Raw genomic sequence first — 24,781 nt, forward strand, 5'->3', positions numbered from 1 at the left:
GGAGTTTATGTTAGGGTTATATGCCTTTCAGACCTCTGAGCTTATGCTAGGGTTATATACCATTCAGAGCGGTGTGGCACTAGCCTGAGATGTTTAGATCAAATCGGCTGTTGATTGGGTATATTGGTACTACCAGTTTATGTTGATGCATGGACATTTCTCCATCTTTACTTTACAGTAGTAGTTCCTTTCTAATTGTCCATTTCTTTATTATTTCGCCATATAGTAGTAGCTCCTTTTGTGCCTATTGGTAGTTATTGTTGTTGTTATATCTGACTACTTGCTATTATTGTTGTTATCTCTTCCATCTGTCGGTGTGTACAGCTTGCCTTCGTCGGCTTGCGGTCCCTACTGGGAGGGAGAGATATGTTTACATGTTCTCACCCCCCACTGTTTTTCAGGAAGCTCGGACGGTGAGGGTCAGGACGAGGCGTGAGACATGTTAGTAGCGGTCGATAGAGCTTCCGACTTGGTTGAATTGGTTTAGTTTCTATCATTGCTTATTCAAAATAAATGACTTAGACATTTATGGTTCAGTGGTTTTATTTCGGTTGAATGTTTATGGATTTATAAAGTTAAACATTGTGGCTTTTATAATTGTTTGTGAGTTGTGAAAATAGTTTTTTTATCCCTCGTAGTAGTATCTTTAAAGAAAAGGTTTCTGAGTGGAAAACAGTTTTAAAAGGATTTTTTTGTGAAAATGTAATAGTATGATGTGTAGTGAATGATTATGGTTGTACTTGTGTTTGTGCGACACCGTGCAAATATAGGAGAGGCTCTGTCCGTGTGAACAGTGAGTCTTTTGTATTTATGGCGAGTCTGTCAGCCCTTGGGTCAAGGTTTTTTTAAAAAAATGTATTAGGCATTTCCGCTATTTTATAAACTAAAAAGGGACTCGGGGCGTGACACCTCTCCTTCCTCGCTCTCTAAGGTTTTGAGAGGCGACCGTAATCAAGATCACTTGGAAAGAAGGTAAAACCGGGACATCACCAAAATCAATGACATCTCTATCCTCGGTCGTCGCGCTGCCATCGAGAAGTTAAACTTTGCCTCTGTCGCCTTCAATGTACACCACGCTTTTCGAGGCCTCATGGATGCGGCGATGAGATCGAGTACTCAAATTCGTCCTATTTTTACTAGATGTTGTTATTTCTTTTCTTTTTTTTTTTTCCAGATCGAAAAACGATAAATTCGTATATTTTATATTTTAGAATTTTTTTGGTTTAAATGTCTACTTTAATTATAATTGTTATTATTATATTAAAATTTAATGGGTAGATTTTCGTAACCTTATTTTCGGTGTACCATTTTAGCCGGAAAAAAAATTTATGAATAATATGTCCATATGAAGTTATTTGGAGATATTTCGGATGGACGCCATGGGGCACCGGGGCCACGTGGGACCATCATCCCCCTGCTCTGCCTGTTAGGAGAGCAGTGGAATTTTTTTTTCGATGCACCAGGCTCATCTTTTTTATTTTAAAAATTTTACTTTTTTATTTTAAAATATAATTTAATATAATAGATATATATTTAGGATATCTAAAAATATATATGCAAAAGGATTTTAAATCATAAACCATAAATTCTTTTACATATATTTTTAAAATATCATAATATATATTAGATATTAGATTATAATTTAAAAGTAAAAAATAAAATTGTTTAAAACAAAAAATGGTGCACCGGGTGCACCAAAAAAAAAAAAAAAGAAGCACTACTCTCCCGAAAGCAGAGCAGCGGGGCGTGGGGAGTGTTGCGCGGCGCCCATCCGAGGCGTCCGAGCCGCCGTATCCCCAAATTACTTTCTACGGGCACGATGCCCAGAAAATTTTGCCCATTTTAGCCCTTCTTATCTCTAATTCCTCCCGCCAGCGCAGCCTCCCTCGAGGTCTCAACACAACACCACAGGCACAGCTCCGCCGCTCCAACTCGTCTCTCTCCGCCTCCCCACCGCCGCCGCTCGTGGAAAACCACGCCGTTGATAACTCGACTCTCTTGGCCTCCCTACCTGCATCGTGTGGTTCCTCGTCGAGCTCGCCGGCGGCCTCCGCCCTTAGTATTTCAAAAACAACAACTTCTGTAGCTTCGACGATCGATCGATTTCGGAGGCCTCAATCTCGTTTTCCGTCTTCTAATTAGGATCTAATGTGATTTTCTGACAGGGGTTTATGTAGATCGTGCCGGATCGGTGGGAATTCGCCAAGGACTGCTTCGAACGAGGCGAGCGGCGCCTCCGTTGCCACATCCACCACTGAAAGTTCGCCCCCTCCGCGCATCGTCCTCTCCTTCGAGCTCGGCGCCTCCTCCTTCTGCCCCCGAGCTCGGCAGTTCGTGAGTTTAGCTTTATTTATGTTGTGCTCAATATGCATTTCTAGTATGTCCTTTGACAGCATTTGATCGCTGTTGCTACTCATATATCTATTAGTTTAGTTTATGATGTATTATTTAATTCTGATTACTCCACTACTTAATTTAAATTTCGCAAGGTACAAAATAGATTGTGTATGTTCATTCACTGATAGCTTTTCTTTTCTTTTCTTTTTATGTTCTTCTGGTTTATTATTATTATTTTCAAAATTTTCTAATTTGAACATTGATATCTCTTTTCCATTTTAAAGGTTGTATTTATTGTTCTGCATTTCTTTGAAGTTGAAGATCACTTACAACAAGCTGGAATCTGATCTTTCCAGCAGTAGAAAGACATTCAAAGAACCTGAAGACATATTAAGTTGAACAAAGAGACAACTTGAAGAAAGGCAGACACGAATCTGTAAGTTTACTTAGAGGACTTATTAAGTTGCAATTTGGATTAATTCGATGCGGAAATCATAAAATTCTAGACCCATGCGTGTACTACCTCTTATACTAAAGGTATTTGTTGTATGCTCTTCACTTTTTAGATTTAGGTCAAATTCATCATTATTGAATATGTAGCATGTAAATTCACATGTTTTCATTGAATTTGATCATATATAGTAGCTGTATGAATAGGAGTTTTCAGTTTTGAATGTTTGATCATATATAGTAGCTGTATGTTTTCATTCAATGTTTTCCTTGAATGCTCATAGATTCACATGTTATGCACAAGTACATTTGGAATATAAGAAGTCTACCATAAGTTGTTCCCTATTTGAATTAATCACTTGGCCAATAAATAGTTCCCTATTTTAATAAATCACATGGCAATTGAACTTTCTTTCTTTGTTAACTTTCAGCATGTACACAGTTGCCATTTCTCGAATGAATCACATTTATTTATTTATTTATTTTTTTCATATTATTGTTCTTTAGTGTGTACTTATTTGTCTCTTTATATACGTTTTTTAAAGTTATGTCTTCTCCGAGTTTGTCACATCCTTATTCATCTCAACAATCAGCATTTGTTGCTGGCGCTAATGAACTATGTGATACTCAAGAGAAGATGAAACAATTGATAAAAATGATGTGGAAGAGATTGAAAATGAACTAGAAGGAAAGAAAAGTTGTAATTTTTTTTTTTTAGGCTTGGGAGTGTTTTAAGGAAGTAGAAGTTCTTGAGAATGAAGTCTTAGTGAAAAAGGTCAGATGCAAATATTGTGAAAAGAAGTATTCAAAACCAAAGACAGGCACCACACACAACTAAAAAGTCATATGAATGAGTGTTTGTACCTGAAAAATCAGTCTAAAGATAAAGTTTTAATCAAGTTTATACTAAGTGAAGCTCTAGATAGTGGGGTAGAATTTCCACGTCTACGTTTGCTCTATTGCATTTGACGACACCTTTAAAATTCGAGAAATAATGGCTAAGATGGTTATAGTTCATAAATATCCATTTAAGATGGTTGAGCGCACATAGTTCAATATGTTGTGCAAGACAGTGATTCTTACTTTTCAATGTGTTAAACTAGGATGTGTTAAATTTTATTATGTTGTAACTTTCATTTAGCCAATGTGTTAAATTTTGATGGATTTTGAATTATTATGTTGTGATTTGCTGTATATTGGTTTCTTTCTGCCTACTCTTTGTTGTTAATGTTTTTTATTTTAAAATATATTTTAAATTGTTGTGTTGTAATTTTTTTATTTGGACAATGTGTTATATAGTAATGGATTTTATATTGCTGTGTTTACTTGTAAATTGTTGTGATTTGTAGATAATTATAGATTATAGATGATAGATTATAGATAGATTATAGATCTTATATATTATAGAAATTTTATATATTATAGAATTTATGGATGTATGGGAATTTCTCTCAAAAATACCCTACCTGCCTGTTTGCCACTCCAAACTAGCGCCCTGGAAGCTCATCGATGCATGCTCATCACTTCAACTTTGCCCCCTCCCACTTTCTGCTTCTACATTAGAAGATGGCAGCTAAAATCGCCTGCGCCCTGCCCACGCTGTTCCTCCAGTCGCCTTCGTCGTCCGATTTAAACCCCAGACATTTCCAGAATCTTATTCCATCATTTCCTCAGCGTCGTCTCAAAATTTTTGGATTGTCTCACCCCCTCCCACTACGAGGTTCCTTATTATTTCTTCTCCAAACCCATTTCCTCTGTTACTCCTCTTATAGGCTGCCACTAGCTTAATTGATTGGACTTTTTTTTTAATCAGTTACGGCTATGCGCAACAGCAAGGAAGAGTATATCACTGGAGAGAATAAGTGCAGTAGTTGGCTCCCACAAGAGTTCTACGATGATGTACGCCTCACCCTGCATCATTTTTTTTATTGTCTTGTTCTTTATCTTTTTCTAAATTTTGTAGCGTCGGTGAAATAAATAAGCATTAGCATTTTGTATGTTCTTTCTCTTTCTTCTTGTTGGCATTTTGTCATATAGTTTGGTGATTCTTGTTTGATTCTTTGCAGTCCTTTCTCATATCACTCTCAACTAATTTTCTCTTTCAATAGCGTTTGCTATGTTGGATGAATTAATGATTTGTTAAATGTTGAAACTAATTTGAGTATTTCAGTCCCACCACCGTGACTCTTTCCCCTGTAAGAATTCCAAAACGTAATTGCTGCTGGCTCAGTTCCCCTCCGATCTCTATTTTCATGCAGTTTAAGACGTCATTTGGTACTGCTTTTGTTTTTCTCGTTTTTCTAAGCTCAATTTTTACTTGTTTTCAAATTTATTGGGCTGGTTTTAATTGACAATAGAATTGCTTTATGTAAATTTTATCCATCCTATATGTAGTTTTTGCTAACCTTGGACTCTAGGAGTGGCAAACACGACAACGAGAGAAAACCAAGGAGTGGCATGCATATCGCCAAAAGGAAGAAAAAGAAGAGGAGAGAAGGACAAATGAATATAGAGAAATAGGGACACGCTTGAAAGGATACCCTGAGGAGGAAGTTCACAAAGCGAGGATATTGGTTTCAAGTTTCATAAGATCTGGTGAAGAAATTGAGGAGGTATGCTGGCTAAACAAGTTGTCATTGAATGTTCTCATGCTCTTTTAATTAAGATAGGATACAAGACTACCAGCAAAGTAGATCACCAAAATAAATGACCAAAATAGATGGGTTCCCTGATAGATTCCTGCATCTGCAGTTTAGTGTCATTTGATCCTCTGTGCATTTATGTATGTCCAAAGTATTGAAAGTCTTCTATCATGCTTTTATCATTATCTGATTCTCGTTTTATTTTTTTTATATCTGTTAAGTCCACTGTGAAAACAATCAGTTGTGAAGAGCACTTTTAAACTGTCAATCATTATTGAGATTGATTTCATGTGCTGTCAGAATTTATGTTATTTTTGCGTTTAAGTTGATTATTACAATATTACTTTCTTCAAACCATTCTCAAAGGAAATGCTGATTCTTGCTCAAAGGTGACCTGCAAATTCATGAAGATTTCATATGATAACAGTAAATAGTTATGTCCAACATTGGGCAAGGCTCTTTGCAAAATAGTCCTATTCAATCATTTGCTTGGCATGCTATCTCCAATTGCTTCGAAACAGTTGAACTCGTAGCGTCACAACTTTCAAGTGCTCAAAATAAAAGGGTTAGATCTCGATTTGGTCCCTTCGAACTTTCATGGTTTGTTCATTGTGGTCCATGAAGTTAAGCTTTACTTGAATCAAGTCCCCAAACTTGCACATGTATTTGATGTTAACCTTTAGTTTGCTGCAATATCAACACAATGTTATATCAGTTTAACTTAACAAAATGTTTAGATAATTATATATTGGTAAAATTGTATACTGTTTATAGACAGCATTTAGTTATATTCTCATTAAAATGACATTTTATGGTACTAAGTTTGGTAGAGTAATAATATTATCGAAAAAACAATCAACTATTAATTCCGAGAGTTGATGTTATAATCTCAAAAGTCAAAACTATAACTTACATGAGACAACCTCAATACACAGGCCTGAAATTCATATTCAGGATCATATTTGTAGTATGAAATATCATCCCTTATTTACAGTAACAGTAATTACAGAAACATTGGGAATTTAACATACATTTTAATTATTAAAACACATTATAGCCAACTGTGACGCCCCAGCTTTCCAAGGGTTCACGCATCCTAGGACTACTCCCATCCTAGCACGCTTAACTCTCTTAACCTCTTGGGCCTTGCCACCACCCAAAATGCTTAAGCCGGGTTAAGATGACACCCCAATAATCCCCACATCGGATGGGAATGGGGTTGTCATTGGGTTTATAAGAGACTTAGACACTAGTAATAATAACTGGGCTTAAGCATTTTGGGCCGGTGATTAACGAGTTATTGTTGCTAGTGGGCTGGGGTCAGCCCACTAGCAACAATAACTCGTTGGGCCCAATCACTGGCCCAAAATGCTTAAGCTCAGTTATTATTACTAGTGTCTAAGTCTCTTATAAACCCAATGATAACCCCAATCCCATCCGATGTGGGGATTATTGGGGTGTCACACCAGCTTATTCGAACTATATTTATTACCACTTTATAAGCATCATGGTGAATTGATAAGACATGATAGTTTTTTTTTTTTTTTTTTTTTTTTTTTTTTTTTTTTTACATTTTGATTAAGTATATGAATGAATTTATTATTAGTGTTGGCATTCGGTTAAATCGAATCGGGTACGCCCATAAGCGGGTTCGATCCGATGGATATTATGTTATCTAATTGGATTGGAATTAATCTCGCTTTCAAATTGGAAAGCTAGTTAGAGATAAATCCTAATTATATTAGGATAACAATTAATAACCGATTTGGCCTTATCTCTAACGCTATTAGGATTTTGGAATTTCTTATAAATATGCGGGCGATCCCACATAACAAAAGGTACAAGAAAAGAAAAAGAAAAGAGAATAAGAAAACGAAAGAGAGAAACCACATCCTCCATTAACCTATTATTCTAAGAGGGACTTGAACGGTGGATTTGTGATCGTGCTCGTTTGTAGTTCGATCCATCGCGAGTTTGGAACGTGAGAAGATTTAATCAAGGACGATCAAAGGACACGTGAATCAACCTCGACGATCCGGGCTCATTGAGTTGTAACGCGAATCGCTTTCGAAAAAGGTACGAACTAATACTTCCGGCCGCAACGCAAAATTTGCCCTGTCTCCTTTTGGACAGACGCATTTGTTAAGGTCTGCCCCTACATCTAATCGTTACTCCCCAAAAATAGTAATCTTCCACTCGTTATAATTATGGACAGCAGGAAACCAAATTTGGACAACCTGCGCCCTTGGGTTCGGCAGCTTAGTACACAACACTTCTCATAATCATGGAAAGTGGTCCGTAAAAAAGGAAGTGTATCTTATAAGATACCTCTGAACACATCTAAGGATATGTGTTCAACGAAAGCAGCCAGATGAATTTGACGAGATTAGTCACGAGATGTTAAATTCCTCGAGAGATTTTCCTTAAGAAGTAGGTTCGAATGAAATTGTGTTCCAATGAGATGAGATGGCTCGACATTGGCGCTTCTATTCGTCATCGAGGGAGAGGAGGCCACTCCGATACCTCCTGGGAAATAGTGGATCCGAACTTCCTTTAATAAGGAGCCTCAACTTCGTAATTGACGGCCACTGCTTCCCACGTGTCGTTTTGTAGAATTGAGGTGATGCTTTCAATGGTTCTGCACATACGATGATGAGCCCTGAGATCTTTCAAATAGGCTGCTCTCATATACTACTATAACAAAATGGTGTTGGATAAATGATAAGGAAATAGAATGCGATGAACGTCAAAATCATGTATGAGTACTTGGTTGACATGCCACCAAGGGCGCAAACAATCGTGAATAAATGGGTTCTCAGATAGCGGCAAGAGATGTTCTATTGATAGTACAGCAGGCTCGCTGGTAACAAAAGGTTTTTACCCAACAGAATGGCGTTATTACGAGAAACCTTCTCTCACTGTCGTGAGGCTTTGCTTGATCCCGCCTAATCTTGGGCCATGTCGCTATTTGGCATTTGGAACTTTACAAATGACGTAAACTTGCATTCTCAATAGACTGGATAAGGAAATCATATATGGATCAGCCTGCTGGCTTCTCTGTAAAGGTAGTGAGGCATATAAAGTTTGTAATCTCCTGACGATCCATTTATGGATTGAAGCAGTCCCTAACAGTGTATGATTCGATTTCACGAACCAATCACTGAAGATGTGTACGATGATTAAAGAAATCACTGTGTGTATGTTAAACTGTCCAAAAGGAAATTTTTTAATCCTTTTCTTACACATATGTTGATTTGGACATCCTATTTGCCGTAATTAAGAGATGATTGTCGCCACTCTAACGTGGCTGTCCTCTAATTTTGAGATGAAAGGACCATGGTGAAGTCGAATAATATGCTCGGAGTTAGATCCTACTAGATCGTTCAAAAAAACTTTTTAGTCTTCTCAAGAGACTTACTAAGAAAAATTTAGAACGATTTCAGATGTACAATTCAATCTCCATTACACTGCCTATTGTTAAGGTGAGAGTTTGACCCTAAACAGTGCCCAAAACTTCTGAAGAGAAGTATAAATAACCTGTATCCTATGTGCAAATGCGTCAGAAAGCCTGATTATGCAATATTGTACCGCTATATATCTATCCGTGGCCTGTTAGCCATTTTCCAGTCCAATCCGGGATTGACCAATGTAAGGCGTTAAAAGAATACTCTTACCTTAAGAGGTACGATAATTAATTGTGCTGTGGCTATCAAGGTACGGATTACGTCTTATCGTTATAGGCGATACTGTTATGGCGCTGTGACCTAAGATGAACGTAAGTTGACCTCAGGATATGTATCTTACTCTCGCAATGGCGCCATCAACTTGAGTAGTAAAAACCAACTCGCATAGCCTTTTCCACCATGGAGGCGGACGTTCGTGGCGTGTTCCTGCACAGGCCCAGGAGCTTATTCTGTTGAGAAGGTTCCTTCGAGATATTGGAATTGTCGCTTGTACTCCCGTTTCTGTACGATTCTATTGTGAACGTATGGCAGCATTGCATAACACGACACGGACCCGAAATATCAATGGCAAGAATAGCACAATCGACTTAAAGTATCAACTTTGATTCGTTGGGAGCAAGGGCGCAGAAGGAATATAATCTTGGCACACATCTCTACGAGTCGCATCGGTGGCTAGATCCTTTTTACTTATTAGCCTATTGTTATGATTGAATCTTTTTGCTCATGTTTAAAGCTTTTGGATTCAATAAGATTTGATTGTGTAGACATTCGATTATTTTGTAATTTATTGTTATATTAATTACAACTTATTTTTTGGCAACCGAATATTTGCAAATTAGTACACGTGCTATTGTTATTAAATCTGATTGATAGTATTCCACATGTAGCTGATGCCCTCCGCACGGCAATAATATTCTTTTCGCGCTGTAGAAGCGAGCGAAAATTGAGCATCTAATGAAGCGCCTTGTTGACCAAGATGAGAGTATTAATAGACCGTAATACGAATATCCCACGATTCGTATGCCTGATATTAAGAGCGCGACTGTGAGATCACCGTTGACGCTTGAGATAGTGACAAATAAGACTCAGGCTGAGACACTCCGGAGTGTCTGACAAGACCTATACATTAGAACATACGTATGCTATGGGACTCTCCTGTCATAAGCAGTGTATTTCATACTACATTTTGCGGGGCGATAAATAGAGAAATGATGAATGGATCCTCGCTCATCATTCGGTAGTTCTACGGCATTGTTTTAGACATGTCTTATATATGTTATATGCCCTTAAGTGATTTACTATGTCATTAAGTGAAAAATTATATTGCTACTTTGGCTTCTCCTACGCTATGAAGTGATGCGCTTTACGGGCATTGGGGAAAGATAGTTATGCACTCAGGCAATAGGCCTCAAAAACTAGTTGAATTAACATTCAGACACATTGATCATTGTCGATAATTGTGTCGCTCAGTATAACGAACAATCATGAGTATAAAGTGTCATAATGTGCGCAATTGCGTTACGCATGGCTGTTGAGATCTAGAGATGCTAACCTATTAATTCAATGGTCTAGCGGCATCAGGTCTAATATTTTTTCCTTTTTGAGTTGATGTCTCTACCTGGCCGATTGCCGGTTTCAGTATAGAAGCCCAAAATGCAGGTTGACTCGGCAGGTCGCACTGTTCATTTTCCTGGTAATAAATTAATCGTTTGGATGTTGAGGAAGTGTACGATGGCATCGATCCCGTTATGTGCGAGTGGGAGACCGCGTAGGCCGCGCAGAGGCCGGGCCACCAGCGGGGCCGCAGCCCGCAGGGGCCAGCAGGATTTTTTTTTTCTTCATTTTTTTTTCTGCATTTTTTTCTTTTAAATAATTTTTTTTAAAAGCGCATTCGATGATTAATATGTTATGCATAATCAATGATTCAATATACTTTTGTGACATATTAGCATATTATAATGCTTTTCTATGATATGTGGATAAAATCGTTAGGCATAATATTTTTATGCATGCCTTGTTAGTGGGATTTTTAATTTTGGTAGAGTAAATTTATATGCTTTTACTCTCAAATATTTTGTGCATCTTAATTAAATAATTAAAAATTTTTTTGACATATGGTGTGTGATGTGATTATGAGCATAGCGAAATTTTTCTTTACGCATCTATGGTCTAATTTTTAATTTATTTAATTAGAGATGCGGCAAAATTGAATATATGTATCGTGTACTAATTTTAAAATATTCTTTTCTGCGCATTGCATGAACAAAGTGAGATTTAACGGCTTCCAAACAAATTGTTGCGGATTTAAACAAGGGCGAGAAATTGGATGGTGACAATTATGATATTTGGCACCGTAAAATTCAATATGTTCTCGCTGAGCAAGAGGTTCTGGAAAACTTGAGTAATAAAATGGACCTACCCACAGAGGGCACTAGTGCCCAGGCTCGCTGAGATATGGAAGCCTATAATAATTGGCTAAAAAAGGATTGCATTGCTCGCATCACGTTGCTGAATAGTATGCAGAATGATCTCTTGTGCGGGTGTGAGCAGTATCCGACTGCGTATGACATGTGGGAGGCTCTCAAAGCAAAATTTGGTGTAACTTCGGCCACAAGGTTGCGCAGTCTGACTATGCGGTTTGACAGTTATAAAAAGCGTGCCGATCAGACTATGAAACAGCACGTTAGAACAATATCAAACATGATTCGCGAGTTAAAGTCGGCTGGCTGCACCTTGACTGATGAGCAGCAGATCCAAGCTATGATTCGCTCTCTTCCCAATTCGTGAGAACATATGCGAGTAAATTTGACCCATAATGACAATATCAAAACTTTTGAGGATGTTGCGCGGCATTTGGAGTTGGAGGAGGAGCACCTAAGGCTGTTAAAACTCCAACTGCCAATGCTACTGAGTCAAACTTTCGTAGGACATCTGGGTTCAAGTGAAAGAGGACTACTGGGGCTCAAAATCGTAGCGGATCCGCGCCTAAGAATGCGAAGAACACTAAAAGAAAGAGAAGCAAACGAGGTGGCAAGAAGAACAAGTCAAAGATGACTTGTTTCAACTGTAATCAGCTGCGACACTTCGCTCGTGATTGCACTGAGCCGAAGAAGGTACATCTCTATCCCGATTCTCGCTTTTTTGTTTCTTCTAACACGTTTGTTGCTGAATCACTCTCTGTGTGGATTGTAGACTCAGGAGCAACAGACCACGTAGCGAGGGATCGGAGGGGATTCGTCGAGTACCGTCGTGTGCCTGCTGGGAGCAGAAGAGTATATACATAGGGAACGATTCAAGTGTCGATGTGTTAGGCGTTGGCACATACAAGTTGATCATGCAAGGTGGTCGAACTTTATATCTACATGATGTACTTTATGCTCCAGGAATTCGGCGAAACTTGTTTTCTATTCTTGCTATGCTACAGTTAGGCTTTTCTTTTCGTTTTGAGAGTGATGTAGTTAAGATTCATCTTGGAACTATTTATTATGGGAGTGGTTTTATGTCAAATGGTTTTATGGTTTTGGACATTGATTATAATATTAATAATAGTGATTCTTTTTCCCTGCTATCTTCTGTTGAGAATGATCACAATATTTCAATTAAATGGCATGCACGTCTTGGTCATATTGGGCAGGATAGAATGACTAGATTAGTTAGAGACGGGTTATTGAGCTCGCTCACTAAAGTCGACCTACCCACTTGTGAACATTGTTTAGCGGGAAAAGCGACCCGAAAACCATTTAATAAAGCTTCAAGGGCAGAATTTCCTTTACAATTAATCCATTCCGACATTTGTGGCCCAATGAGTGTGAGGGCAAGACATGGTGCTTTTTACTTCATCACATTTATAGATGACCATACGCGCTTCGGTCATGTTTATCTGATCTCCCATAAGTCTGAAGCATTGGATTGTTTTAGACGTTATATTAATGAGGTTGAGAATCAGTTAGATATGAAAATTAAATGCTTAAGAACTGATCGAGGCCGCGAGTATCTATCTGAACAATTTAAGGAATTGTGTGATGAAAAGGGAATAATCAGACAGCTGACAATTCCTGGCACTCCGCAGCAAAATGGTGTAGCGGAGAGAAGAAATCGCACCTTGCTTGACATGGTTAGGTCAATGATGGCGCAAGCAAATTTGCCTGTCTCCTTTTGGGGAGACGCATTGTTAACTGCTGCCTACATTCTTAATCGTGTACCCTCCAAAACAGTACCTTCCACCCCTTATGAATTATGGACAGGCAGGAAACCAAATTTGGAGCTCCTGCGTCCTTGGGGTTCGGCAGCTTATGTACACAATACTTCTCACAAGGATGGAAAGTTGGGTCCTAGAGGGAGAAAGTGTATCTTTATAAGATACTCTGAACACTCTAAGGGATACGTGTTCATCGGAAAGCAGCCTGATGGAAGTTTGACTGAGATTGAGTCACGAGATGTTGAATTCCTCGAGGAGGATTTTCCTTATAGAAGTGAGGTTCGAAATGAAACTGAGTTCCATGAGATGGATGACTCTGACATTGGCGCTTCTATTCGCTCAGTTGAGGCAGAGGAGGCGACTCCGATACCTCCTGGGGATAGTGGGAGCGACTTACCTTTAGATGTGGAGCCTCAACTTCGTAGGAGCGCACGTGTAGGCATTCCCCGTCGTCGTTTTGAGATTGAGGGGGAAGCTTTCATGGTTGCTGCACATGATGATGATGAGCCTAGATCCTTCCAAGAGGCTCTCTCATTACCTACTCATAAGGAATGGATGGATGCAATGATGGAGGAAATAGAATCGATGAAGTCAAATCATGTCTGGGACTTGGTTGACTTGCCACAAGGGCGCAAAACAATTGGGAATAAATGGGTTCTCAAGATTAAGCGCAAGGCAGACGGTTCTATCGATAGGTACAAGGCTCGCCTAGTAGCAAAGGGTTTTACCCAACGAGAAGGCGTTGATTACGAAGAAACTTTTTCTCCTGTTGTAAGGTTTGCTTCGATCCGTCTGATCTTGGCCATTGTCACATATTTGGATTTGGATCTTTACCAAATGGACGTTAAAACTGCATTTCTCAATGGAGAACTGGATGAGGAGATCTATATGGATCAGCCTACTGGCTTCGCTGTAAAGGGTGAGGAGCATAAAGTTTGTAAGCTCCGACGATCCATTTATGGATTGAAGCAGTCCTCCAGACAGTGGTATATTCGATTTCATCGAGCCATCACTGAAGATGGGTTTACGATGATTGAAGAAGATCACTGTGTGTATGTTAAACGGTCCAAAGGATTTTTTCTTATCCTTTCTTTATATGTGGATGACATCTTATTGGCCGGGAATAATAAGGAGATGATTGTCGCCACTCAGACGTGGCTGTCCTCTAATTTTGAAATGAAGGACATGGGTGAAGCGAATTATGTGCTCGGAGTTAAGATCCTACGAGATCGTTCAAAGAAACTTTTAGGTCTGTCTCAAGAGACTTACCTAAGAAAAGATTTAGAACGATTTCAGATGCACAATTGCAATCCCATTGACACTCCTATTGTTAAAGGTGAGAGTTTGAACCTTAAACAGTGCCCTAAAACTTCTGAAGAGAAGGATAAGCTGAACCGGATCCTATGTGCTAATGCGGTCGAAAGCCTGATGTATGCTATGCCGTGGGCCTGGTTAGCCGTGGGCCTGGTTAGCCTGATGTGTACTCGGCCTGATATATGCTATGCCGTGGGCCTGGTTAGCCGTTTTCAGTCCAATCCGGGATTGAACCACTGGAAGGCTGTTAAAAGAATACTTCGTTACCTTAGAGGTACGATAATTTATGTGCTGTGCTATCAAGATATGGATTTACGTCTCATCGGTTATAGCGATGCTGGAATGGCTGGTGACCTAGATGAGCGTAAGTTGACCTCAGGATATGTATTCTTACTTGGCAATGGCGCCATAACTTGGAGTAGTAAGAAACAGATCTGCATAGCTCTTTCCACCATGGAGGTGGAGTTCGTGGCGTGTTCTGCAGCAGCCCAGGAGGCTATCTGGTTGAGAAGGTTCCTTCGAGATATTGGGATTGTCGCTTGTACTTCCGTTCCTGTGACGATCTATTGTGACAGTATGGCAGCGATTGCATACACGAAGGACCCGAAATATCATGGCAAGATAGCACATCGACTTAAAGTATCACTTTGTTCGTGAGGCAGTGGCGCAGAAGGAAATAATCCTGGAACACATCTCTACGAGTCGTATGGTGGCAGATCCTTTGACTAAGCCTATTGTTAGAGAATCTTTTTTGGCTCATGTTAAAGCTTTTGGACTCCGTAGGATTTGATTGTGTAGACGGTCGATTATATTTGTAATTTCTTGGTTATTTAATTACAAATTATTATTTTGGCAAAGATATTTGGCAAAATTAGTACACGTGCATTGTTATTAAACTGATTGATAGTATGTCACAGGCTGATTGGCCCTCTCGCACGGGCAATCATTCTTTTCGGCGCTGTAGAGAGCGAGCGAAAATTGAGGCATTAATAGAAGCCGCCTTGGTTGGCACCAAGATGAGGTCATTAATGAGACCGTATACGAATAGTCCCACGATTCGTATGGCCTGTATATTAAGAGCCGGATGTGAGATCACCGTTTGACGCTTGAGATAGTGAGCAAATGGAGAACTCAGGCTAGACACTCCGGGAGTGACTGAGCTAAGATTCGTATGACATTGAGAAAGACGTATGCTTATTGGGATTCTCTGTCATAGCATGTATTTCATACTACATGTGCTGGATGACTAAATAGAGAAGATGAGTGAATGGGTCCCTGCTTCCTCATCGTGTGAGTTCTTACGGGCATTGTTTTGAGACGATGTCTTATATATATATGTTAGATGCCCTTAGTGACTTTTGACTATGTCATTAAGTGAAAGAATTGATATTGCTACTTTGGCATGTTTCCTACGGCTATGAGTGATGCGGCTTTACGGGGCATTGCGGGGAAAGCAATCAGTTCTCAACTCAGTGGCATGAGGGCTCAAGGAAGACTAGTTGAATTACATTCAGACACTTTGATTCATTGTCGATAGATTGTGTCGCTTCAGTATAGCGAAACAATCATGAGTATAGTGTCATAATGTGCGCAATTGCGGTTAACATGGCTCTTTGAGGGATTAGAGATGCTGAACCTGATGTAATTCAATGGTCTAGGGCATCACGAGTCTAATATTTTTTCCTTTTTGAGGGTTGATTTCTCTATGCTGGCTGTATGCGGTTTCTAGTATAGAGCTCCCAAAATGCAGGTTGACTCGGCGGTCGCACTGTTCATTTTCCTGTATGAATATAATTAATAGTGGTGTGATGTTGAGGAAGTGGTTACGATGGCATCGATCCCATTATGTGCGAGTGGGAGATGTTGGCATTCGGTTAAATCGAATCGGGTATGCCCATAAGCGGGTTCGATCCGACGGATATTATGTTATTTAATTGGATTGGAATTAATCTCGCTTTCAAATTGGAAAGCTAGTTAGAGATAAATCCTAGTCATATTAGGATAACAATTAATAACTAATTTGGCCTTATCTCTAACGCTATTAGGATTTTGGAATCCCTTATAAATATGCGGGCGATCCTACATAACAAAAGGTACAAGAACGGAAAAAGAAAAGAGAATAAAAAAACGAAAGAGAGAAACCACATCCTCTATCAACCTATTATTCTAAGAGGGACTTGAATGGTGGATTTGTGATCGTGCTCGTTTGTAGTTCGATCCATTGCAAGTTTGGAACGTGAGAAGATTTAATCAAGGACGATCAAAGGACACGTGAATCAACCTCGACGATCCGGGCTTATCGAGTTGTAACGCGAATCGCTTCCGAAAAAGGTATGAACTAATACTTCTGCTGCGTTCTACAATTAGGAGTTCCATGGATTCAATAATCCAATTAATACGTTATTTTGAACCGATAAATCAAAATTTTAGGGACTGATAAAAGTTCGAAACAATATATTAGATTTGATATAGTTTACCATTTAGAAAAATTTAATAACTAATACATGATGTGGGCTTATTAGATAGGTATGTTAGCATTGAGTGTCATGGTGAATTGCTCTATAATAATAAATTTGTTATTTGGTGTTTCCTTGGTTCAATAATGTTATTAATTTGTTATTTTGTTGTGAATATCAAAATTTTTTATGCGTAAGTTAAAGTTTGAGGCAGTAAATTAAACTGGTATAATGTAGCATTTAAAAAAATTTAATTACTAATACACAAGATGTGGGCTTGCGATGAAAGTCATATGTCCACTTGGCTATTAATAGTTCTGACCTTCTTGGCTACAATTTAAGATCATGCAATTGCACCTTGAATGTAGCATCGGAAGTCCATTTGGTACAGGAATATTAAATTTGAAGAAGAATGATTATAATCTAAAGGTTATCATTTGTTTCTGCTACAGCAACGGAATCATGCTAAAGAGCCAATGAAGCACATTGCGTTGAATTTATGTTCTTGTACATATCATATGAACATCAGTAAAATTTTGCTCCATTTTCTGCAAATCATCAATCTGCCATAGTTTTAAAGTGGTGTATGCAACCACTATGTGGTGCTTACTGAAGCACACCGCCTATTGTCTAGGCGGCTAATATGCGGTGGTCCGCATTTGCAGCAACATAGCCCACTTATGCAGCAACATATTGTTTCCAAGCCCATATATTTTGTTACTAGATATTGGGTTGGGTTTTAGTCATATTCAGTTCCAGTATCCATCTGAGATCAAACACAAAGCCATTCAAAGGGGAAAAAAAGAAGAAGAAGAAACCTTAGTCATAACTGTTGGAATATACTTTTATAATTGGTACATGCTATTTGCCTAGATATTTAATTTTGCTGATTTCGTAGATAACTAGGTATTATGAATGATGGCTTAAGTAAAAAAAACAAAAAAGTGATACTACTGGTAATGCATTTTTAGTTAATTTTTAGTGCATCTATTTATTTGTAACTTTAGGGGAAACAATTATATATTCTTTGTGATTATATTTGTATCTTTCAATGCTTTTAATGGCTGACCTGAATATCTACGTGCATACTGCATATGCAGTAGGCGGTTGGACTGTCTGCATATCGCATAGCACAATTTAAAACATTTCAATTTGTTTCTTTTCTTGACTAATGTCTTTCTAAATTGAGACCATATCTAGGTAGATTAGGATTTTCACTATCTCTGTGTAGCTACTTTGAAGGTCAATCAAGAAAAAAATAAGCTTGTACACTTGATGTAAATTAAAATCACTTTTCCATTTTTATTTTCAGATTGATGGAAAGCTACCATATTATCATACAGAACTTACAAAGTAAATCTGCTTTCAGCCATGATTATGTCATATATCTTTTTTTATTTGCAGAAAATTGTAGAGGCTGCTGAGAAGGGTGAGCTTACTGAGCTTGTTCTAATGGTCATTTGGAATCGGCGTGATCTCGCACAACGTGATGTATGTGCAGCTTTCGATGAATTTCTTGTTTATTGATGAGTCCTAAAAATGTAACTGAAATATTGATAACTGAACATTGTAAGATAGAGTTGTCATTTGGTTTTGCTTGGGGTCAGTCGGTCAGACTAAATTATTGTTGATTGATGGGATAAATTACTGAAGTTTGGGGTCAGTTTTGATGTAAACAGTCTCTGCATCTAGGCAAAAAATGAGAGAAGTCTAATAAAGCATATTATAGACTATCTGTTAAGTGATTCTTATGGCAGAGAGTTGAAGGTTTCTCCTCATCATTGTTTGCTGTGGACGTATTTTTGGAACTTAGTACATATGAAGTATAATGAATCTGCACTATGCTCTATTTCTTTGTAACAAAATTTGTCATCAACTTATACTGATAAATATTAATACTCAAGTGTGCAGTTCATATTACTAATTCCCTCACTAGCTGCTTGACGCACCAATTCTTGGGCAGTCACGGATATACCAACTAGAAACAGAAGGATCAACTAGACTCTGTTGATTTGTCTTTTTTGTAATTTTCAATTTAGTAATGTATACAACACCACTGTGTGGAATAAGTGCATTTTGGACAACCAGCCAGATCTTTGATGCATTTTTTATTTTGCCTGTTCTGAAGTTGAGTGAATCTCTTGATAGTACAGGTTTGTGCAAGCAACATTGCAATGATGACATGTCTTATTGGGAACATATGCATTGTAACCAAAGATTTAAATGCCCATCGGCACGGGCCGTATCCACCGTGCTGTATTGTGCCTGCAAGATATTAGCACGATACAGTCCCCGTGCCGATGGCACAACTCAAAACTCTCTATTCTTGAAATTAATAGGTAATTTTCTCAACAAAGTTAAAAAGATTTGATAAAAATATATAATAAATAATTGACATATTTTGTTGCTAAAGAAAATAAATATTTCATGCTATTACAGGTCGGCACATATTTTTTTGACCGACACGCATCGGAACAGTCCGGCACGCACCGTGCTGTACCGTGTCGACATTTCCGATATGACACCGTGCCACAACACTTAAATTCTTGATTGTAACAATCCGAACTGCTCGCAATAATAACTTGTGGGGCCCAAACTACCAGCCCAAAATGCTTAAGCATAGTTATTATTATTAGGGTCCACGATATCTTATATAGCTAATTACAACTCCGTTCCCATCCGATGTGGGACTATTGGGGTGTCATATGCTTCTACTTGCGGTGTTTTCCAATCATGCTACTAATTGCTTTTCCCCTTGTCTAGGATGAAAAGGATGTCATCCGAAGCCTGGACCTCTTATACCGGCGGGTTGAGGTATCATCTTCTATACTTGGTTCTATGTGTTCCCATATTGTATTCCTGTCAACTAGCTTGCTTCTACGACTCTTAAAATCCTTTTACTCATTGTTCACCTGATCAAATACACTTCTAGACGGAAATACTGAGGAGAGAATCAACACCTTCTATGAGATTGCTTAATGACCTTCTGAACCTTCATGACGGATTTGATAATGAAGGGTGGCTGAAGGACTGTAGAAAGCACATGATGGACATTTTCCCCCGAGAGGAACCTTTTAGTATGTTTCTTCCAGCTGGTTTTGACCTGGAAAGTGTATGCTTCCTGCTATTGAGTCAATTCTGTTTTAACACTTAAGTTTATATTATATATTATATATATGTTATAGTTGATATATATATATATATATATAGAGTCCAGCTATTATACTCTTATGAGTACGATCGCCCTTGTACTCATAAGTCGTTTTCGATGATAGAGCTTCCGAATCGACGATCCATGCCGTCAAATGTTATCTAGAGCATTTAAAACTTCTAGAAATCAAATTTTATAATTTTTCAATATCATTTACCTTACGATCAAAAGGTCACAAAATTGATAAATTTTAATGGCCGGTATGGGATACTTGCTAGTTTAACGGTGTAAAAGAATCGGAATCGGTTGAATTTTTAATAAAAAATTCTATTCACTACCTAGATAAAGATCAATAACTCCGATCTTAAATTGAAGGATCTAATCATCCATTTTTAGGAGGTCGTTCGATTTCGACTGTTCATTTTATGCCCGCTTGATGAACTTTATTATGATTTTGAAAAATTACGAAATTTATTTTCTAGGAAGTTTCTCTAAATCATTTTTAACGGAGTGGATCGTCGATTCAGAAGCTCCATCATCGAAAACAACTTATGAGTACGAAGGGCTCTATACTCATAATAGTATAGTAGCCCTACTCTCTCTCTCTCTCTCTCTCTCTCTCTCTCTCTCTCTCTCTCTATATATATATATATATATATATATATATATATATATTGGTGACAGTTTTATAGGTGATAGATGACAGACATTGTAATGTTTTATTACATGCATATACATCTACAGTAGTTTATTTGATATCAAATTATTCAGACTGCGTTTACACTTTTATGATCAAATGAAAACTCAACTATAGACTACCTAAGTGACTCAAAATTAATCATAATGATGTTAGATGTTTTGAATAACTAGTAGAATTTATTGATTTATTTGGCTTTTTGATTTGCTTCATTAGAGTAAATAATTAAAGAATTTCATATCTTAATCAACGCTTCGTGACCTCCTACGATGTACAAGTACCAAATTTTCATGTTTTGACTGGTGTAATGTGAGTTCGTCATGATGATCAGCATGTACTTTGAATTTCAGTGACCCACCGTATATTTTTGTAGTGCGTTGACCTTTTGTAGATTAGCAAAGTTCTAGTGAGAAATAGTATTTGATACTATTTAAGAGGTATTGGTGATGTGTTGGATTGGTTTTGACGCGATAATGATGCGAAAATGTAGTTTCGAACCTACAAAGTGGCAGTTTTGATGCACGTACCAAATACTGAAGTTTGGGGTACCATTACTCAATGGAAAGTTTAGCTGGGAGACATTGGGGTACGGCGGTGGAGTACTAGTATTGATGGTCAGGTATAGGTACCTGATATTTTACCGAGACCCGCAGAGCTGTGAACTTGTGGAAACTAAACTCTCGGGTTCTGCGGAACTTCTGCAGGGTATCAATACTGAGGGTGAGTACCAGTACTGGCTGTGGGAAATCAGAACCCGATAGTAAATCACTGTGGGAAATTGTTCAGGGTCTGGTACTCGGTGGATTATCGGTACTGAATTAGATGCACCAATACTTACCTGTATGCGGGCTGATTTTGTGTTGGACACTGAATTAGAGGTACCAATTTAAAAACACCTGCAAAAAATTTGTTCAGAGGGCCGTGAAATTGGATTATTAGGAAATATAGGTAAATGTTCTGATTGAGATCAATATCCATAGTACATATTCTGCATTTTTCTTGATTGTGAAGTTGATGGTGCGAACTTGCACTAGTATTGTTAGCATTTTGAAAGCCATTTTATCTCCACATATTTGCTTAAGATTTTGCTGGATGGTACGTAGTGATGGATTGATTGTTCTTGATATCGCATAACTTAATGCTATCGTATAACTTGATATTGTGCCATCTTTCTTGGTATAACTTAATGCTATCGTATTTCTTGCTTATGATAAGCATCTGACAACTTAAAACAAGCTTCATGGACACAGCATTTGTTATTCACATATCATTGGCTCCTCATTTTTAAGTGGTTTACTGTTTCAAATGCTATAGTGATTTTTAAGTGATTTAATGTTTCAAATGCTAAAGTGACCCAAATGCGCATCGGAGTATTCTATCATGTCATGGCCCTACTTATGTTGTCAACACTTGACACCTCGATGAGGTTCCCATGCTATGTTTTTTTTTTTTTTTTTTTTTTTTTTTTTTTTTTTTTTTTTTCAGCGCCTCTGATTTTGTATTTTTCATTCTTTCTATGATTTGATATTTTGAGAAAGAAGAAAACTGATATTATTCCTTCTGCCATTTACCAGCATCAAGGGCGCATAGGGCTGCCACCTGAGGGTGATGTTCTGTTGAGGATTGACTTTGTAAGGGAGGTGGACACTCTGCTTCAGGAAGTCCGAGCTGAGCAAAGCAGTATGCAGCCTCAGCAGCAAGGGCTGGACCCAGAATCTGTAGCTAACCGGTTGAAGCAGCAGGAGAAGCAGCAGACCATCCGTCAAGTGGAGGCTCTCTTAGAGTTGGCTATCTCATTGAAGTGGTGATCTAAGCATTTTGACATAATCATAATCTCTTGTTGTGAAAGCCACTCTTAATGGCTGGTGCAGAGAATCAATTCCCACTTTTATTGTTATTCAAGAGAAGCACTTACAGGAAGGCAGTGGCAATCATTCAAAACCTCAAGAAGCATGTTGCATGTTGCATGTTGCATGTTGCCTACAAATGGATTCAAAGAATTTAGATCATCTTTGATGCTTGTAACCCTAGATCTCTACTCGTGGTTAAATTTGGCTATTCATGTGGTTAAGTTTAGAGTTTAGACGCTCTTATCAAGATTCTATTCCAGTTGCCAGCTCAGATGCTCTCATCAAGATTCTATTCCGCCTATGCATGTGATTTAAGTTTCTGCAGATGCCAAGACTTCTCGATGTAATTTATAAACTGTGTCGGCCAACCTGGCCATATAAGATTGTATCAGTAGGGAATTTGAAGCTCTTGGCATCTTGGAATTTGTTGAGTCGTTTGAAGACCAATGAGTGCTAAATTTGGTGCCGAACTTCCCTAACTTCTGATATTCGTGTTAGGTTAAGCTTTGAGCTGCCTGTTGGAATGGTTTAAATGCAACATCCACATTTTCTTGAGGCTCTCTGATGTAGCCCTACATTAATGGCAAACCACAGATAGCTTGGCTAATATTTTTAGTATAGATACTTATCATATGGGAGTTTATAGGTCCACAGATGACGGAGTATTTTGCTATTTTAAATCAAAGATGTCCGTTTGTTTTCTCTCTTTTCTTTTCTTTCCTTTGGGTTTATTTTTATACGGTTTTTTTTGTAAATGTGCTGATAAATCCTTCAGACCTTATGGGCGTGTTTGGTTCGCACTACGAAAGATTAGTAGGAGTAAAAAGATATCTGCGAATTTTATTCTTATTCATTTTATTATTAAGAATGTAGTATTTCGGTATTTGATTCGTACGGTCATATTATTTAGTCATGTTATTTAAGATTATAAAAAATATATAATTAATTTATTTATTTTTAAAATTAATTTTAAATAATACTATAAAAAATTTTAACATTTTTTTTAAAAAAAGAGAAAGAATATGGGTTAGAAAGAGAGAGTATAATTAAAGAAATAGGAAGAGAAATAGAGTTGAGGTTAGAGAGAATGAGATGGTTGAGATTTTAGAAAAAGAGAGAGAAATAGCTTAGTTTAGAGAGAAAAAAAGAGTTAAAAGTTAGAGAGAAAAAGATAAGTTTAGAGAGAGATGAGGTTAGAGTGTAAAGAAAAATAATACCAACTAGCCTACGGGTGAGAAAAAAAGAAAGAGATTAGACATATTATAATTACCTCAATTCATTAATATAAGGATACCCATCTTCCTTCAAAAGAATGAGATGAGTACTTTGGGATGCATCTCATTCTCAAATAAATTCAGTATTACCAACTAGATTATTTAATGCGTTTAGCCAAATACCGTCTGTAGAACGCAGTGGAAGTTTTCGGTTCGTACCTTTTTGCGGAAGCGATTCGCGTTAGAACTCAATGAGCACGGATCGTCGAGGTTGATTTACGTGTCCTTTGATCGTTCTTGATTAAATCTTCTCACGTTCCAAACTCGCGATGGATCGAACTACAAACGAGCACGATCACAAATCCACCGTTCAAGTCCCTCTTAGAATAATAGGTTAATGAAGGATGTGGTTTCTCTCTTTCGTTTTCTTATTCTCTTTTCTTTTTCCATTCTTTTCGTTCATCGTTTCATGTGGGATCGCCCGTCTATTTATAAGGAATTTCAAAATCCTAATAGCGTTAGAGATAAGGCCAAATCGGTTATTATTTGTTATCCTAATATGATTAGATTTATCTCTAATTAGCTTTCCAATTTGAAAGCGAGATTAATCCTAATCCAATTAGATAACATAATATCCGTCGGATCGAACCCGCTTATGGGCGTACCCGATTTGATTTAACCGAATGCCAACACCGTCATATTTTTTTATTCCTATTGGATTACTATGAATCTTAAAAAAATAGCGCGAACCAAACGCACCCTATAAGTGATTAGATTTACCACTCTGAAAATTCTGTAGTTTGTAAATTTATTCCTTTGAAAGTTTTGATATGTTTATATTTGTCTCTGTCGTGTGATCCATTATTTACTTTTTTAATAGTGGGTGTGGTGTATAAATGAAATAACCATTTGCCCGTTCAAATTTGTCCCTGCAAGCTATCTTTTCCTTTCTCTTTCCTTGCATTTGTCACTGACTGTGTGGCGTACCTCGTCTTTGCTACGGCCGAG

At 37.9% G+C, this 24,781-nt stretch overlaps 1 protein-coding gene and 1 long non-coding RNA gene across 9 annotated transcripts; both read left to right on the plus strand.

The window, feature by feature from the left end:
* On the plus strand, positions 1,757–23,265 carry LOC109708506 (protein PALE CRESS, chloroplastic). 8 transcript variants are annotated; one of them, XM_020230279.1, is made up of 10 exons: positions 1,758–2,059; positions 2,166–2,334; positions 2,653–2,773; positions 4,279–4,507; positions 4,601–4,686; positions 5,205–5,399; positions 18,266–18,352; positions 19,625–19,675; positions 19,794–19,973; positions 22,284–23,265. In XM_020230279.1, exons 4-10 carry the CDS (start codon positions 4,354–4,356, stop codon positions 22,515–22,517), a joined length of 987 nt encoding a protein of 328 aa, XP_020085868.1. In that variant the 5' UTR covers positions 1,758–2,059; positions 2,166–2,334; positions 2,653–2,773; positions 4,279–4,353; the 3' UTR covers positions 22,518–23,265. The 8 variants fall into 8 exon arrangements, with proteins under 8 accessions (XP_020085873.1, XP_020085868.1, XP_020085867.1 ...); XM_020230278.1 differs by having other exon boundaries at positions 1,758–2,334; positions 2,622–2,773; XM_020230280.1 differs by having other exon boundaries at positions 1,758–2,334; positions 2,659–2,773.
* Positions 7,366–12,794, plus strand: LOC109708508. Its single transcript, XR_002215763.1, has 3 exons — positions 7,366–7,505; positions 11,162–12,006; positions 12,086–12,794. It is a non-coding gene; the product is annotated as an uncharacterized LOC109708508 (long non-coding RNA).

This window comes from Ananas comosus, linkage group 4 (assembly GCF_001540865.1).
Source record: "Ananas comosus cultivar F153 linkage group 4, ASM154086v1, whole genome shotgun sequence".
Classification (NCBI taxonomy): Eukaryota; Viridiplantae; Streptophyta; class Magnoliopsida; order Poales; family Bromeliaceae; genus Ananas; species Ananas comosus.